Here is a 15,971-nt window from a genome sequence, read left to right on the forward strand (position 1 = left end):
GGCGGGGCCTGGCGCTGTCACAGCGGCCCCGGCCGGCCGGGCATGGGGCCCGGGGAGGCCGCACGGGGCAGCTGCGCCTGGGCTGGGGCTCTGTGGGGTTGGGAGCGCTGCCTTCCCCGCACACACACGATGAAAAGCTCGGTGTTGGAAAATCTGCGAGATGGAGAGCGGCTGCTGACCCTCCAACCCCAAAATTGCTGTGGAGCCACACCGGCGCCTGGGACTCGTTGGCTCAGGTGTGGGTAAGGAGCTGTTTCTTCAAGGGGCAAATGGAGGGGAGCGAATGAGGCTCTTGGGGTAGAGGGGACAATCGTGGGTCCTCGTTAGCTTGGCTTCATCCGCACCGTGCTGGGGACATCCCTCCTCTGCCGGAGAGAAAGGCGGCGCGTTAGTGACCAAACCTCTGCCTTGACCTCAGCGCCGTGCCCGTCCCCCATGCCACCCTCCCGGCACCAGGGAGAGCCCAGCGGCTCGCTCGGCTCCTGCTGCCCAGCAGCTCCCGCCAGCAGGGCTCGGCCACTGCACGCAAGGAAAGTACCGGCAAGAGTCTGGAAAGTAGGGCAAGAGATCACGCCACGGGTTTTTAAAATAGACATATGTGCTGAGAAACCTCCTGCCGCACGCAGCTCCCCTCCGGCAGCTCCAGCCTGGCACTGCTGCACGGAGCTGGCAAATGAAGATGTAGGTTTTTCATATGGGTTTGGGTTTGTTTTTTTTTTTTAATTTTTTTTTTTTAATTTTTTTGGTGCATTTTTTTTATCTTCCTCCAAGAGTGACATCATCCCTAGGGGGAAAAGACTATGCTGCTGCCGACCCGCTGTCCCCCAGCTTCCAGCAGGACCCCGCGGAAGAGGGATGGAGGGATGATGAGCAGCAGCCGTCTGTCTGTCCAGCCATCCACCCGCCTCCCAGAGCCCTCCCGCCGCCCCTCCAGCCTTACCGGGCGCGGTGGCTCCACCGGCGGGAGCAGAGAACGGGAGCGGAGCGGAGCCGGCTCCCGGCCCCGCCGAGCCGCGCTCCGGCGGTGATGTCAGCGTCCCTCCTCCTCCTCCTCCTCCTCCTGCTCGGTAGCCGGGTGGCCCCCCCGCCGCAGCGCGTCGGGGGGCGGGGGGCACCCGGCTACCGAACAGGAGGAGGGAGAATTGTAGGAGTAGGTGGATGACTTCATTCCCAGATGCAGCATCTCGGCTTCCAAATTGCATCCTCTGTAGGATGGAGATCTCCCATCTGTGGGTCTCCATCCAACCTCTGGGGTGCTAAAGGACAGGAGAGGACCAGCACCCCATGGACACCCCCCTTATGCCAGCCAGATCTCCCTGTGCACCCACACAGGATCCCATCCCTTAACCAGGCTGAAAAACACGCACAGGACAGGCAGGAGACGTCATGGAGAATCCCAGGGATGCTCTAGTTCCTCACTCTCCTTCTGAGCTTGGACAAGCTATTTGTCTGTCTGTGAGGCACAGAGCGGTGGATGTGATGTTCCCAAAGGTTTGCTTTGGTTGTTGGCTTTTTTTCCCCCTAAATCCTTGCTTCTCAATGCTGACTTCTCTGAAATGGTCGTGGCTCCTTGTCTTTGCTGCAGGTTGGACATCCTAAAAATAGATGGTACCTAAAACACAGGCTCTGGGAAATGCACGCTGGCTGAATCCAAGCCACTGCAGGCAGCAGTGCAGGGGTGGCATGAAGTCCAAGGAGGAACACCAGTTTCTGGGAAAACTGAGGAAGCAGACACAGAGGCCAGCAGAGCAGTGCAGGAGATGTACGACCCTTCTGATCCATAATTTCAGCAATGCCTCCCTCCCTTCCCTGTAGTGCACGGCCTGATGGTGCAGGGCAGCAGGATCCTGGGGGATTCCTCCTCAGCTGCACTTCCAGGGGCAGCACACAGCCCCCATTGCCCCACTCCCCAGCTGGATCCAGCCCAGCTGCTGGTCCTTGGGGTGTAAAAGGGATTTTTCTCTCTCTCATTCCATTTCTGCTGGCACCATACTGCTGTCACTGCTGGTGACAGGGTCAGAGATGGCTGTGAACAGCCAGGCGCTGCCCTCCCCACAGTCCTGCTTCCCCAGTCGTGTTCCCTGTGCCCCACCAGGGGTGAAGAGCTTTTGCTGAGTGTCTGAAGCCCTGCCTGGTCTCCCCAGCGTGTCCCACAGGGCTGTGAAGTCAGCCAGGCTGAGCACAGTGCCAGTGCTCTGGGGGCTACCTGGGGAAAGGCAAGGAGGTGTTTCCCTCCTGGGACAGGATTGGAGCTGGGGAGGCTGGTGGGTTCATCACCATCCAGTGTCACACCCATCCTGTCCCAGGATCAATCCAATATACAGGCAATCAAAGCAATCCTGCAGCTCAGGGGCAGGGGAACAGCCTGGCATGACACCCCTCATCTCCCCTTCCCAGGATGCTGAGTGGGATCCCTCCTGCCCAGCACAGGTATCTCCATTTCAAGGGAGGCTCCTGCCTTCCTTAGCAGACATCTGTCTTTTCAAACCAAGATCATATATTTCCCTCCTGATGCACTCTTGAGGTCCCCAAACACAAAGGCACCATTTCCTGCTGGAGCCAAGTTCCACTGCCCCCAGCCCTGCAAAGGTTGGATGGGCCTGAGCGTCGCCCCAGCTCTCACTGGCTGGCTGCTGTCCCAAGAACCCCCAGAGCACCCCTGACACCCCATTCCAGCTGCACTGCACCAGGATCATGCCCAAAACTCTGTGCCCTGGGCTGCCCCTCACGCTGTGTCACCCCTACCTGGTTAATTTAAATCCCCCCACCACTCCAGCCCAGGGTTTGGCACATCCCCCAGGGTGGGCAGAAAGCACCCTGTGAAGGCTGCAAGAGGTGCTCCAGGCCTTCACTGCTATTGATTGAGCCAGAGGAGCTGCTTGTCAGGCCCTGATTAATCCACCCTCGCTGGATTAATGAGCAGCACTCATGGCAATGAGAGCTTTGCCGTGGCTTGCCTGGCCTTGGCTGTTCTGTGGAGAGAGCAGGAGGAGCTGTCCTTGCTCCCTGTACCCCACAGCTCCCTTCAGGCTGTCTGGGCAGCCCGGGATGGCTCTGTGGGGAGGAGAGTCGATGTCTCCTCGCTGGGGTCCCCATGCCCTTCTGCTGCTCCTCTCCTCCCCTGGCGGGAGGGATAACCCTTGGTGGGAGCATCTCCAGGGAATGCTCAGCATCCACCTTGGCTGCCTGTCCTGGCCTTTCCAAAGTGACAGGGGTCCCACTGCTTCCCTCTTTGTTTTTGGGGCTGCCATGCTCGTGTCCAGGGAAGTTGGCCACATGGCTGTGAGTAAATAGAGCAGAAATAGAGCTGTTAACATGCCCGGCTGGAGAAAGTGAGGTTGCAGAGTGGGCTGAGCCCTTCCCAGCCGGAAAAAACGTAGACAGAAGGTTTTTTATTTCCTTTGACATTTCAGAGTTGGCTTTTTTGGTATCACCACTGTTTCCTCAATTCGGAATGGGCCTTGCTTTGCTTTCTCTTTAGGAACAGGAAAATTCCCTGTCTCTTGGTTTCCTTCCCGAGTGCCCAGCATTGAGCATCTGGTTTTTGTGGATTCTAGTTTAGGGAGAGCCTCTTCAAACAACCACCCAGTGTGGCATCCATAGACAACCTCTTGCCACTTGCTTCCATCCCCACCAAACTGCCTGCTGGGCTGGGGCTACCCCAGCCTGGGGAGGGAGAGAAAACCCGAGGAACACGGGGAAAGGCTGGAGGTGCTGCTGGGACTGTCTCCTGTGCCTCTCTGCAGGGCTGAACCTTCACAGCAAGGCAGCTGCCAGGAGCTGCTGGAGTGGGTGCTGGCAGGGGACACAGGGCCCCTCAACGCCACCTCTGCGGGCAGCGGGCACAGCACACCCCAGGAGCAGAGCTGGGCGAGTCCCACACCCGCCCTGGGCAGCTCCAGACCCTCCCAGCCCCGGCCATCGCGGCACAGCCGGGCTCTGCCCCGCAGCAGCCCCGCAGCGGCGGCGCTCCGGCCCGGAGCTGTCCTGGGCTGACCCCTCCATCCCCGGACCCGCCCGGCTCGGCTCCACGGCAGCCCTTGCTAGGTAATGCAAGAGGGATCTACCGGCCTGGACACGCGTGAGGAACAAGGAGATGGGATCTGGAGGGGTGGGCAGGCTTGGGGGCTGTCTGGGGGCGACACGCACGGGAGGAAGCCCAGCCTGGCACAAAGGAGGGACGCTGTCATCGAGCCCCTCGTTGGTTGCGTTATTAGCACGCAGCTGGGACAGCACCGCGATTGACATCGGCTGCCTGGGGCACAGGGACAGATCCTCTCCTGAGGGACACACACAGGGCAGTGCCCCTTATCGCCCCTGGATTTACACCCCGGGCCCCACATGGCAGAGGTCGCAGCACCAGATAGGGCAGCTCCTGCTTTTGGCACTCAAGTCGTGGTTTTGCACACAGCCGCAGAAATGAGGAGGGTTCCCCCGGAAGTGGGAGCTGCAGCCACAGGGAAATCGGTGTGGTCCCACTGCCTGGTCCCTCCCAGGGTGGGGGAACTGGGATTTCCCCAGCTCTCCAGCCAAAATGCTTTGACTCCTTTCAAAGCTGAGAACTGAAATATTTCAAGACATCAAAAACTTTTGGCTGATGCAGATATTTATTTCTCCACATCAGGAGGTGGGAAGTGATGAATTCAGCACAAATCTGTAACATTCAGTAACTTCCATCTGCAAACCCAAAGTCAGGCTCATCGCTGGCACATTGCTGTGTGTCCATCCATCCTGACTGCCCAGGTGTCCGGGTGCTGGACAGACTGCCGGGTAGATGCTGCCAGCCCAAAACAGACACGTGAAAGCCCTTTGCAAGGGACTCACCTGGCTGGGGATATCCCAAAATCCTGTCAGTCACAGGCTTGGCTGGTCTCCACGGCTGCTGATGCCTGGGCCTTCTTACCCAGTGCTTTACCAGGAGGGAAACTGAGGCCACTTCCCTGCTCTCAGTGTCCCAGGGACAGGCTGCTTGGAGGAGCTTTGCTGCCCCTGCCCTGGTGAGAGGCATCCCCGTGCTCCAGGGAAGGGGATGCTGAGGATCCAGCTGGCCTGTGGGAGAGGATGGGGACAGCGGGGAGATGGCGTGGCCTCGCTGGGCAGCAGGGACAGGGGAATGTCACTGGACTCGTCCTTCTGTGGTCAGGTCAGGCCTTCCCAGAGAACCAGAAAATCCAGCCCTGGATCCCTAATGGGGCTCAGGTGGGGGATACTGGGGAGCAGCTGAATCCCAGGCTGCAGTACCAGGAGCTGGAGGAGGTGAGGGGAACAGTCCATGGCTTTTCCTCATTTTTCCCCTGTGGTTGGCAATGATTGGGAAAGAGAGCAAGTATTCACATATTTGCCAAAAATTATTTTTGGGGTGGGGGATTGTGTGCAGCAAACATGGCCAGGCTGGGATGGGGTAACTTTTGGGAGAGGGGCAATATGAGAGGGGGTTTAGGAGCAGCTGTCCCCCTTTGGGAGAAGGATGAAGGCTTGGCCCTGACTCTGAGCAGCTTCCTGGCAGCTGCTGCAGAAAAGGGCTAAGGCTACAGCCCCCATCTGCAGCATGGGCTGTGCTCATACCCAGGGTACCTGTGAGGGTTGGAGGCTTCCCCCAAATTCCACTGTGATTTGGCTGGAGCCAATGGGGCTGACTTCATCCTGCTGAAATGTATCATTACAGCCAGGCAGGGAATGTGCTGTGGGGTTTTGGGGGAGCTGGGTGTGGGGTGGGGTGTGCTGAGCACACAGAGCCTGGTTTCCTGTAAGATGAGGTCTCCCCTGCCTCCTGCATCGCTCTGTGGTTTGATGACAAGTTGAAGGGACATGCTGTGGGTACTGGTGAGGGGACCAGCACAAGTTCCTGCCCCAAAGGAGCCCTTGGACTGGCAAGGACCACTGCAAGGGTCAGGCCTGGGGAGGCAGCATCCCCCTCTGTGCGCTGTGACTCTTGCAGTCCTCTGTGGGAAACCAGCCGTGTTTCAAAGCGTCTTTCCAAAGAAAATCACTTTTGGCAGCCCTTAGGCAATGGCAGGTCTCCGCTGACTGCTCCAGTGCTGGCATCTGTCATGGCTGTCACTGTCCTCTCCCGCCGTCACCCTGTTGTGTCCCCGCCAGCAATAATCCACCCTGTGCACCAGTCGGGGATGGCCTGCGCGGCTTTGGCTTCTCCTTTGCAAAGCGGCTCGTGCAGCCGTTCCCCAGCGCCCTCCTTTGCCAGCTTCTCTTTTGGCCCGGGATATTGGAAATTTGGGGTTTGGAGAGACCCCTGCCTGAGTGCTGCCGAGAAGGGGGAGCAGCAGCTCACCCACAGAATCAGCCTGCGAAGTGGGGTGCCCCAGCCTTGGCTGGCAGAGGGAGGCCGTGACCGGGGGCTGTGAGTGCTGGGGTGCCCACAGCTGGAAAACCCCAGGCAGGGTGCCCAGCATGCGGAGGAGGGCGGCGCGGTGGGACCCGCACTGGGCACGGGCTGAAACACCGGGGCTGGTAGCGCTGCCCCAGTGTCCCCACGGCAGGAGGGACCCCGCGGGGACACGGGCAGGGAGCGGCAGCGCGTCCCACGGCGGCTGCCAGCAGCAGAGGGCAGCAGGGCTCCGGGCTGCCCGCCGCACCGAGGGGAGGCCCCCGGGGGCCGGACGGGGCGGGGGGCTCCGGCGGCGGGGGCGGCCCCGGGCTGCTCCCGGTTAAAAGGCGGCACCGGCGGGGCGGTGGAGGCACAGCGGGCGGGGGCAGGACGGGAGCGGACGCTGGGATCTGCTCTCCCTTCAGGTAAGTTGGCTCTGTCCCTCCCCGCCACTTGGGGACCCTCTGGTTTCCCCTGGAGGGGCGCTGGGCTCTCGGGACGGCAGCAGCTGTGCTGGGTGGGGGCTCCCCGGTAACCTCTCTACTCTCCCCAGGTGCAAAGATGGGGTGCTTCACCTTTATCAAGGTCATGATGATCCTCTTCAACCTGGCCATCTTCGTAAGTGCGCCCCTGGGGCTGGGGTTTGCGGGAGGGGGTCCCGTGGAGCCCCCGGAGCAGGGTATGGGGTGGGTCTGGGTCTGGGTCTGGCTGCGCTCTCCTGCCCCTCCGGACTCCTCTCTGTGGGCGATGGGGTGGAGAATGTGGGCAGGTGGGTGTAGGTGGGACTTGCAAAGCCCAGAGGGCTGTGCCGTGCTCTGGGGACAGTGGCTGTTGCATCAGCTGCCCCTGTCCCTCGCTGTGCTGAAGCTTGGGAAGGTGCTGATGCCCCAGAACAGTGGGTTTGCTGCGCCCTTGCCTGGGGGTTCTGCTTCTCTAGGAGAGCAGCCCCCGTGTGTGACTGTGGCTTCGGGGTTCCTGGATGTCGGGAATTCAGAGCACATGCAGGCTCTACTCCCACCCGGGGCAAAGGGAGTAGAGCTGGCAGGAGCTGCCCTGGCTCTGCAGGAGCCACCTGGAAGGGGGTATGGTAGGATACAGCCTTGGGAAGAAGTGGATGCAGAGCCTCCTGGCTCCCTCTGCTGAAACACTCCCTCTGTAAAGCTCCTGCCAGGATTTGAGTGTGGTGGGGAAGGTCCAGTGGGCAGAGGGGAGGGCTGGCACAGACTGCAGGCAGCCCAGAGTTGAACTTGCCCAGGAGTACATCCCTGTCTGGGGTCAGGGGCTGCTCAGCTCCTCCTCTGGATGGGCAGGCAGCTGCCCTGTGTGGAAGAGCTTGTGGCAATGTGATGGTGGCCAGTGCCTGAATTGGCCGTGTGGGATTGTGGGGAGGCTGGTGGCACTGTTGGCTTGGCAGCTCCACTGCTGGCACTGAAAGCCCTGGGGCTGGGGAGGGGGGCAGCTGTGACACTGCCCAGGGAATGTGCCGATGCTGGGGTGTGTTTCAGGGTACTGACCCATCTGGCAGTGCCCTGAGCTGCCCGCAGTGCCACAAAGTCTTGCTTTGGTGTGGTGAAAAAACTGCCGAGGAGAGAAACACCTGTGCCAGGGCCTTGCCCAAATATCAAATGTCGTGCCTCCCTGGAAGCTGACATTGCCTTTCTCCTCCCAGCTCAGTGGTGGGACCATCCTGGGAGTTGGCATCTGGGTCAAAGTGGACGGAGAGTCATTCCTGAAAATATTTGGGACGCTCTCTACTAGCATCCTGCAGGTTGTGAATGTGGCCTATCTCCTCATCGTCATTGGTGCCATCCTGCTGGTGATCGGCTTCCTCGGGTGCTACGGCGCCCAGAAGGAGAGCAAATGTCTCCTGATAATGGTATGGACCTGACTGACCTCCTTATCAAGCCTCATTTGAGCTGGGTCTGTGGTGGGGAGATCTGATGGGTAGATATCTCTGTGGAGGTGATATCTGTGGGTGTTTCCATGTGGTGGCAGTCTGGGTGGCCCTTGGAAAGGCAGTGCTGGACTCAGTCTGCCCCAGGAAGGGTGAGAGGAGGCAGGAGGGCGTGCTGAGTTGAGGTCTCTCTCTTGGAGCGTGTCCAGAGAGCTCAGCCCCATGCGGCTGGAGGGACCCAGGGATGTGCTGCTGCTGGCCAGGAGCAGAGCTGAAGGCAGTGAGGCAGGAGGGCTGGAGCCCTGGGGAAGCAGATGAGTTCCAGGGGCCCCTGAGGATTCTGGCTGTCAATTTGACCTCCCTCCTCTTGCTGTGTCCTAGTTCTTCTCAGTGGTGCTGATCATCTTCATTGCTGAAGTTGCTGCTGCCGTGGTGGCTCTGGTCTTCACAGGTCTTGTGAGTGCAATACCCGAGTCTTGGGTTGGGCTGATCTGGGACATGTCCTACCCCTTGGGAAAACAGGAGCCATGGGCTGGCAGTGCTGCCCATGGGTGTGGCTGCTGTGCAGTGGTCAGTGCTGCAGGAGGAAGGGATGTTGGTCACTGCTGGCACCAGCTACGTGGGCAGGCTGGAGCAGCCTGAGGGTGGTGGGAACAGGGGTTCCTGTTATATTTTTATATATTTTTAGGACAAGTTTTGCCCACTTCTTTCTGTCAAGCCCCTCAGTCCCAAACCAGCTTAGGCTTGACACCTCCCCACCTCTGAGGGTAGGAGCCACTGGGGGAGGAAGTCCCTATTGCCTCATGCTGAGCAAGCTCACCCCTTTATTAGGCACCTGAGAAACCACCTGGGGAGAAAGGCGACTGCCTCATTAGGCACTGGAGAAGTCAACCGCAGGGCAAACTCATTCCTGGCTCCCTCACTTAACTCTGCTTATCAGATGACTCACTGGGCATAAATGACCTTGTGCCATAAAGCACTGGTTAGTGGGGAAGAGGAAAACTCTCTGTGGGTCAAACGGACATGGTGTGGCTTCTGGCCATGCTGGGTCTTTTTGGTCTCCTCTCCATAGGCTGAGACCAGTATGGGGGTGCTCAGCTCTGTGGTGCTCCCCAGGACCATCTCTGATGGTGTTTTTGCCCTTTCTTCCAGGCAGAGACGTTACTGACAGGTCTGGTGACCCCACTGCTGAAGGAGAAGTATGGGGTGGATACGACGTTCACAGAGATCTGGAATGTCACCATGACAGAGGTGCGCTGAGCCCTGTGGACCCCACCTGTGGGTTGGGATCCTCCCAACATGAGCTTAGGTGGAGCAGGTCTGGGTGGGACAGTGAGATGGAAGTGGGGACACATCCCAATCCTGGAGGTGCTGAGCTGTCACCACCTCCTCAACTTCCCAGGTTCCTGGGAACTACCTGCTTGATACATAGTGGGTCTGATACATAGAGAGCTGCATGTGATGGTGTGTGGGGCAAAACCCTGGTCCCAAGGTGACTACTGAGCAGCCCACTGAGGCAGGGTTCAGCTGGGTGACCCCCCATGAGCCAGTGGGGTTGAGATGGTGTCAGAGCCTGGAGGGCGACCTGAAGGATGCTCTTCCCATCCCTTCCTCTCTCTCCTTCTTAGGTTCACTGCTGTGGCCTGAATAACTACACAGACTTCAACCACTCCTACTTTTATGATACATACCACAGCTACCCCAGGCAGTGCTGTGACATGCAGGAGTCCTGCAACAGCACGATGGCTGAAGAGATGGCTGTCCAGGTACGGGTGTGCTGCTGGCAGAGCCTGACATGGGGTGTGCCTGGGCATGGGAGGGAAACCTCTCCTGTAGCTCCAGCCCCAGCTCTGCACATGGTGCTCCCACAGGCTTTAAGATCTGGGGAGATGCTGTGGTGGCCTTGGCTTGTCCCTGGTAGAAACAAGTAAAGGTGTTACGTTGCTCTGGTCCTAAAGGGAATAGGGTGGCATGCCTGGTGCTGGGCATGAACCCAGGCATCATTCTGCCTATTTGGGTGATTTTCCTGCTTCCTCCTTTCCTTTTTTTGCTCCCCACCCAATATTTGGTCTGAGAAGTGGCTGAGTTGCCCCTGAAGCCTCAGACCTTCTCCATAGCTGTGTGCTCTGCGTTGGAGAAGCAGTACATCCCTTCCTGGGGGATGCTGTGCTCTGGCACCATCCTCACCCGTGTGGTTGCCTTGTGCAGGGCTGTTTCAAACAGATCTTGGAAGAAATCAGGACCAACGCAGGAGTGGCGGGCGGCGTGGCAGCCGGCATCGCTGCCCTGGAGGTGAGTGCCTGAGCACTGCTGTGCTGCCCTCTCCTTGTGCCTGGAGCTGGGGCTGGACCAGCCTGAGAGGGGCCCAGGGCCTGGTGCAGCTCCACGGACCACCTGCAGCTCCAGGCTACTGAGCCTTCCTCCCTGGGCACGTCCAGCCCTCCCTCTGGTGCACTGAGGATGGTGGGCTGTGACCCAAACCCCTGTTGGGAAGGGGAGGGAGATTTAAGGGGGCTGATTTGCACCTTGCCACCCCCAGATTGCATCCATGGCAGTGTCCATGTACCTGTACTGTCGGCTGGATGAGAAGTGACCCCCCGAGGCAGGAGGATGACCCGCCACCCCCCCATGCTGGGGTGCACCTGTGGGGTGCCATGCTCTCAGGGGGACCCCATCCCTCCCTGGGTCTGATGCTGTCCTGTGCACTGTGATTTGTAGCTGTATTTTGATCTACTGAGCTGGGATCTGTAGAGTTTGTGTATATTTTTGTACTGATATGGCATATGGAGCCTGTACATATGAGATTTGTACAAATAGAGATTTGGGGTGTTTTTTGATTGTGGGGGGGATGGTGGGAAAAGCTGCTTGGTCTGTTTGGCTGATGCCAGCAGGACATAAAGCAGCACAGGGGCTGTTCAGGGCTGCTGATCTGGCAATGGCACAGTGATGCCTTGAGAAACCCCTGCAGGTGGGTGCAGTACTGCTCACACTGTCCCCACTGTGTCCCCCTGCCTCACTTTGAGGGGGTAACTACACCCTCACTGGAGATGTATCTACTCCTGCACCCATCTTCTGCCAGCCCTGGCGTTGTTGCCATGTGCTCCCCTGAAACAGGGGCTGGCTGGATGCTGGCTGGTCTCTGCCCCTGGCATGGAGACAGCCCTGGTGATCCCTGGCTCTGCAGGGGCTGAGGCTGCCCTGTACCCCGTGCCATTTTGTGCCTGAGCCCCTCTCCATGCTGTAAAGAAATGCAAATAAATTTTTCATCTTGGATACAAATTATTTTCTAGAGTTGATCTTGGTGCTGCCTTTAATAAATATCTGTTGGGGGGCGGGAGGGTGCAGGGGTGGGGGCTGCCTCGCCTCCCTCCCCCCTTCCCTTCCACGTCCTTGCAGGCAGCACAGCCCTGCCCACAGCCTCCCTGCCCTCCTTGCCTGTGGCTCCTCGCCTGTTAAGGTGCTTGGAAACAGAGCAGCCCTGTGTTTGCACAACAGACAGGGTGCAGGGAGGACACCACCCTTACATCCCCTGCCCTCTGCAACAGCCACTGCTTGCTCACAACACGCAGCCAGGGATGGCGCAGCAGCTTGGCTTGAAAGGCAGGGCTGGCTGGGGGGTTCCTGTGTCCCCATCAGCTGCAGGAACCTGGAGTGGAGTGGTGGAGAGGGATGGATCCTGCCACGCCCACCTCTGAACATCTCCACCCCAGCACTGTCCCACACTGCCTGTGTCTGATGCACGTGCCTTCCCTCTGTGTGGGGCTGTGGGAGGTACGGGTGGGCTTGGGGGGTTTCCAGACATCTCTACTACTACTCCCTATCTGCTCTTGAGGATACACTCTGCCTCAGTTTCTCCACTGCAAAAGCACAGCCGGGTTGGTGCTCTGGTGCTCCCAAGGGCTCCCTCACCCTGTTTTGGCTGTGGTAGTGGGGCAGAGCACGAGGGCTGTGGGGCAGGGGCGGTGAAGGACAGGGGTGGTGGCAGGAGGCCAGTGTGCACACAGCCTCCCCAGCACTGCCTCGCTCTGTGCCTGCTGTGGCACCCCCTTATCGGCCCCTGCCTGGTACGAGGCTGCACCGAGGCACTGCCGTGGTCTGGCATGGCCCTGGTGCCATCCAGTACCTGTCCCACAGGCAGGAGCAGGCAGGGAACAGTGAGACAGGCATGGGCACCCACTCCCCACGCTGGGTTACTTAGCCCTAAGGACATGGTGTTTGGCCCTGCCCCATGGCAAAGTGTGGGGGAAGTTGCCAGAAAAGAGCCTTGTCTTTCCCGGACAGGTGAATAAATAGGTCCCAGCTCTACCATAAACTGGTGTCACCTCATGGGTGGCGTCAGGGTTTTTATGCCTATTATCCCTCTCAAGGATGCAGGAGCTGCCAGGAATCCCTTCCTGGAGGTGTTACGGTGCCCAGGAACCTGTTGGCACCGAGCTGGGCACACCTGGCTATGTCCGCTTCTGCCCCCTGTTTTTGGGATGCCTTGCAGAGCTGGCTCCTGGCACACACCCTCTCACCAACACCCCTGTGGGGCGGAGCAGGCTCAGGGGTGAAACTGCTGCCTTCCACCTTTGCAACTCCTCCTAGCCATGGGGTTTCCATGGGTCAGAACAGGCTGTTTCTGTGGCACTGAGTTTTGTAAATAACCCTGCAACCACTGGCTTGGTCCCTCCCCTCCACCTGCTGGGAAAACTTGCAGGACCAGTTTCTCCTCGTGGATGTGATTCCTCCCAATTGCCCTCCACAGCTCTTGGCTGCCCTGGCAGCCAAAATCAGAGCAGTGGGGGTAAACTGGACTGGCACAGCCTCCCTGTGCTCCCTGTGCCCCTGCCCTGCACTTCCACTGCCCAAGCACTGCCACAGCCTTTGGGCTCTCCAAGCAGATCCCATTCCAGCTGCTCCCCCACAAGCCCCGTGGCACATCCCAGCCCACCACCCACCCCCACCAGGAACCTCTGCATTTATATCCCTTAGAGTTGCCCAGTTCTCACAGACTGGCACTCTGGGGCAATCAGGAACTGACCACACAAGGCCGAGAGGTCCCTGAGGGCTTGTGGTGACAAACAGAAACTTCCTTATTGCCCCCGGAAGATGGCAGGAGACGGCTCGAGAGCCTGACACATCTGGGTGTGTGCCAAAGTGGGGGTTCTTCTTTTCCACCTGGGATACAGGATGAGGGAAGGCGGGAGGGCAAAGCCTCCCTGCAGGGACGTTGGGTAAGCAGCCACTGCTATGATGGGAGCCGCACAGAGACCAAAATTCCTGGAGTTTTGCCGGGTGCACTCTCCACCGGCATGACTTGCCCCAGGGCACAGCAGGCGAAACCCTGTGTGGTGCAGGCGCCTGTGCTGGCAGGGAGTGGGCAGTGATCGGTAATTTAGGAAAGGAGCCGCCCCCTCCTTCCTGGGAATTAGCCTCGATGGGAACAGGTACATGAAAAGGAGGAGGAGCTGCACCTCTTTGGGGTTGTGGTAATAAAGGGGGTAATAAGAAACAAAAGCAAACTCATCCAGCATTAGTTGCCCAAGGAGTGCCTGCTGTAAAAGCTGGGACAGGATGTTCCCAGAATGGAGAGAAGAGGATATCCTTGAAGGGCGCAGGCTGGTCCAGGGGAAGAAGTGAGGCAATGCACACTTTCCCTGGCACAGACTGCCTGCTTGACTCCCCTTCTCCTCCTCCTCAGAGATCAACCATCCTGAGTGCCAGCCTAACCCCAACAGTGCTTTCTAGGCAGCTCCCTGCGCTAATTATTTTGTGGGGATATCAGAGGAGGCGATGCCAGGGCTATTCAAAAGGCAGCAGGGAGGAGCTGACATTGAACCTGCGTGTTAATCATTAATGCTGCACTGGGCACAATAACCGTCACAGCAATCCTGGATACCCAGTTGAAGATTAATTTGCCAGCTACCTTAAATGTGGGAACAGGAGGTGGCAGCCCTGTGTCTGCAGGCACAGCAGGGAACAGGGACAGGAATGGGTTGGGTGCAGGGAAAGGACCCCCCTCAAAGCTGGGAACAAAGGGAGAAGCCAAGCAGAGCCCCTTCCTGGGAGCAGTTTGGGCACCTTCGCATTTATGATTTTTTATTCCTAAATGCTTTTGGCATTTATGACTTTTTATGAGGCAGAGGGTGCTGAAAATTTAGGATCAGTTCCCTGGGCTGGGATGCAAGTGGCCAGGCACAGCACCACTGACTCCCTCCCATGCAGGGAAGGAGATGGGGCCAGCACAGAGCATCCTTCTAGTGATGAGATCTCTCCATTCAAGAGGACTGGTGTATTATCCCAGAGGACTTTGGCTGGAAGGCTCTTCCCTCCATCTGTGGGGCACAGAGGAACCCATGTGCCATGGGAAGGGTCAGCCTAGACCTTGTCTCCCACATACCAGCCCGTCATCAGAGCACAGGGACTTCCTGCTTCCTCGCCACAGAGATCTCCAACAAAAAACTATGATGCATAAAAATAAATACCACCGGAAACTATGCAAAATTCCCCACCCCCCACAAGCTCTGGAAAGGTCAGGTTTCATGCCAATGCTATTTTGCTTTTGTTTAATTATCAGCCAGCTCCTGGGAGGTGGAGCAGCCCGGACAGGTTCTCCTTTGTAGGGCTGCACAAAGCCAGGGAGGCCGGGCTGGGGGGGCTGCAGGGGCTGGGTGAGAACTGCAGCTCGGGCAGCACGTGCTGCAGCTGCTGCCACATGGGGCTGAGCTGGCAGCCACTGGGTCGGACCTCAGGGTGGGCAGGCAAGGGGACAGTTGCCTGGCCAGCTCCTGGGACAGCCGGGAATGCTCCAGCACCAGCAGGATGCACCAGGAAGTAAGCGAGACCCCCCCAAAAAAGGCAGGATGATGAGCGACCTGGCTCATCTAACAGGTGCCTCAGGGACTTGGGTAATGAACCCTGGCATCACCAGCACCTGAGACCATGAGCTGAGGTTCTCCATCAGCCTCCACGGTTCTCCCCTTCAAGGGGTTAACCTGCTTCTGCTGTCATCCCTCTGTTTCAGGAGGGGAGGCTCCTATAAAGGCAGCACTTTGCACATACTGGTTCCCTGGCGTGGCCACCACACGGCGGGTGTCAGACCTGAGCACACATCGCTCTGCAAGGCTCTGCCCCAGGCATTTGGACGCAGCAGGTGGATCCTCCTCTCACCCACGGTGCCCTGGCAGAGGCTCGGTGCCGCAGGGTTTGGTAGGAGGCAGATGTGGAGGCTGCCAGGAGGCAAGAGCCCCTCACCAAGGCCCTGTGACTATGTAAAAAACTTCTGCTAAGGGGTAGCCCTGCCAGAAAGTTGTGCTTCATCTTGGGGAGGCGTGTCAGCCCAGCCTGGATGCAGAGATCAGGTAGGGGAGCAGGAGGCAGCAGGTCCATGCTGGTGGCTGACACTCTCCCACTACCACTCCATTTCAGTCCTGTGGTCTCTACCCCAGAAATGGGTGCACCCCCAGGCCTCCCTGCCCCATAGGGGCAGACATCTGGAGAGGCCAAGAGAGTGACAAGGCCGTAGTTTTCAGGACACAGCAGCTGGAGGTGCCAGGAGGAAGACGGGGACAAGTCACCAGGCAGTTCGTCAGAGTTTCCATCAGTTGCTGAACTGAAGATAAAAGTGATAAAGCTTGAGGAGGAAACAGCTTGTAAACCTGTGCCAGCCCTGCTGGCACTGCATGGCACCACACAGAGGACCTCTGCTGGCACAGGCCTGGGGCCACCCTTAGCTCCTGTGCAGCCCTGGACAGAGCAAGACACCAGAGG

General features: G+C 58.6%; 1 protein-coding gene across 1 annotated transcript; it reads left to right on the plus strand.

Moving 5' to 3' along the window:
* Positions 1-6,669: 6,669 nt before the first annotated feature.
* Positions 6,670-11,440, plus strand: TSPAN1 (tetraspanin 1). The gene is made up of 8 exons (XM_041483361.1): positions 6,670-6,750; positions 6,879-6,943; positions 7,995-8,201; positions 8,601-8,675; positions 9,372-9,470; positions 9,848-9,985; positions 10,428-10,511; positions 10,759-11,440. The coding sequence occupies exons 2-8, from the start codon at positions 6,887-6,889 to the stop codon at positions 10,810-10,812; spliced, it is 714 nt and encodes a 237-aa protein (XP_041339295.1). The 5' UTR covers positions 6,670-6,750; positions 6,879-6,886; the 3' UTR covers positions 10,813-11,440.
* The last annotated feature ends 4,531 nt before the right edge of the window (positions 11,441-15,971 follow it).

The sequence above is a fragment of the Pyrgilauda ruficollis genome, unplaced genomic scaffold (assembly GCF_017590135.1).
Source record: "Pyrgilauda ruficollis isolate IOZ18807 unplaced genomic scaffold, ASM1759013v1 scaffold6, whole genome shotgun sequence".
Classification (NCBI taxonomy): Eukaryota; Metazoa; Chordata; class Aves; order Passeriformes; family Passeridae; genus Pyrgilauda; species Pyrgilauda ruficollis.

What these genes read in the sequence shown, in the direction of transcription:
- TSPAN1 (XM_041483361.1), top strand. Translation starts at nt 6,887, where the DNA reads ATGGGGTGCTTCACCTTTATCAAGGTCATGATGATCCTCTTCAACCTG. An exon ending in GCAAATGTCTCCTGATAATG is followed by an intron (nt 8,202 to 8,600) that starts GTATGGACCTGA and finishes GCTGTGTCCTAG; the next exon opens with TTCTTCTCAGTGGTGCTGAT. An exon ending in CTCTGGTCTTCACAGGTCTT is followed by an intron (nt 8,676 to 9,371) that starts GTGAGTGCAATA and finishes CCTTTCTTCCAG; the next exon opens with GCAGAGACGTTACTGACAGG.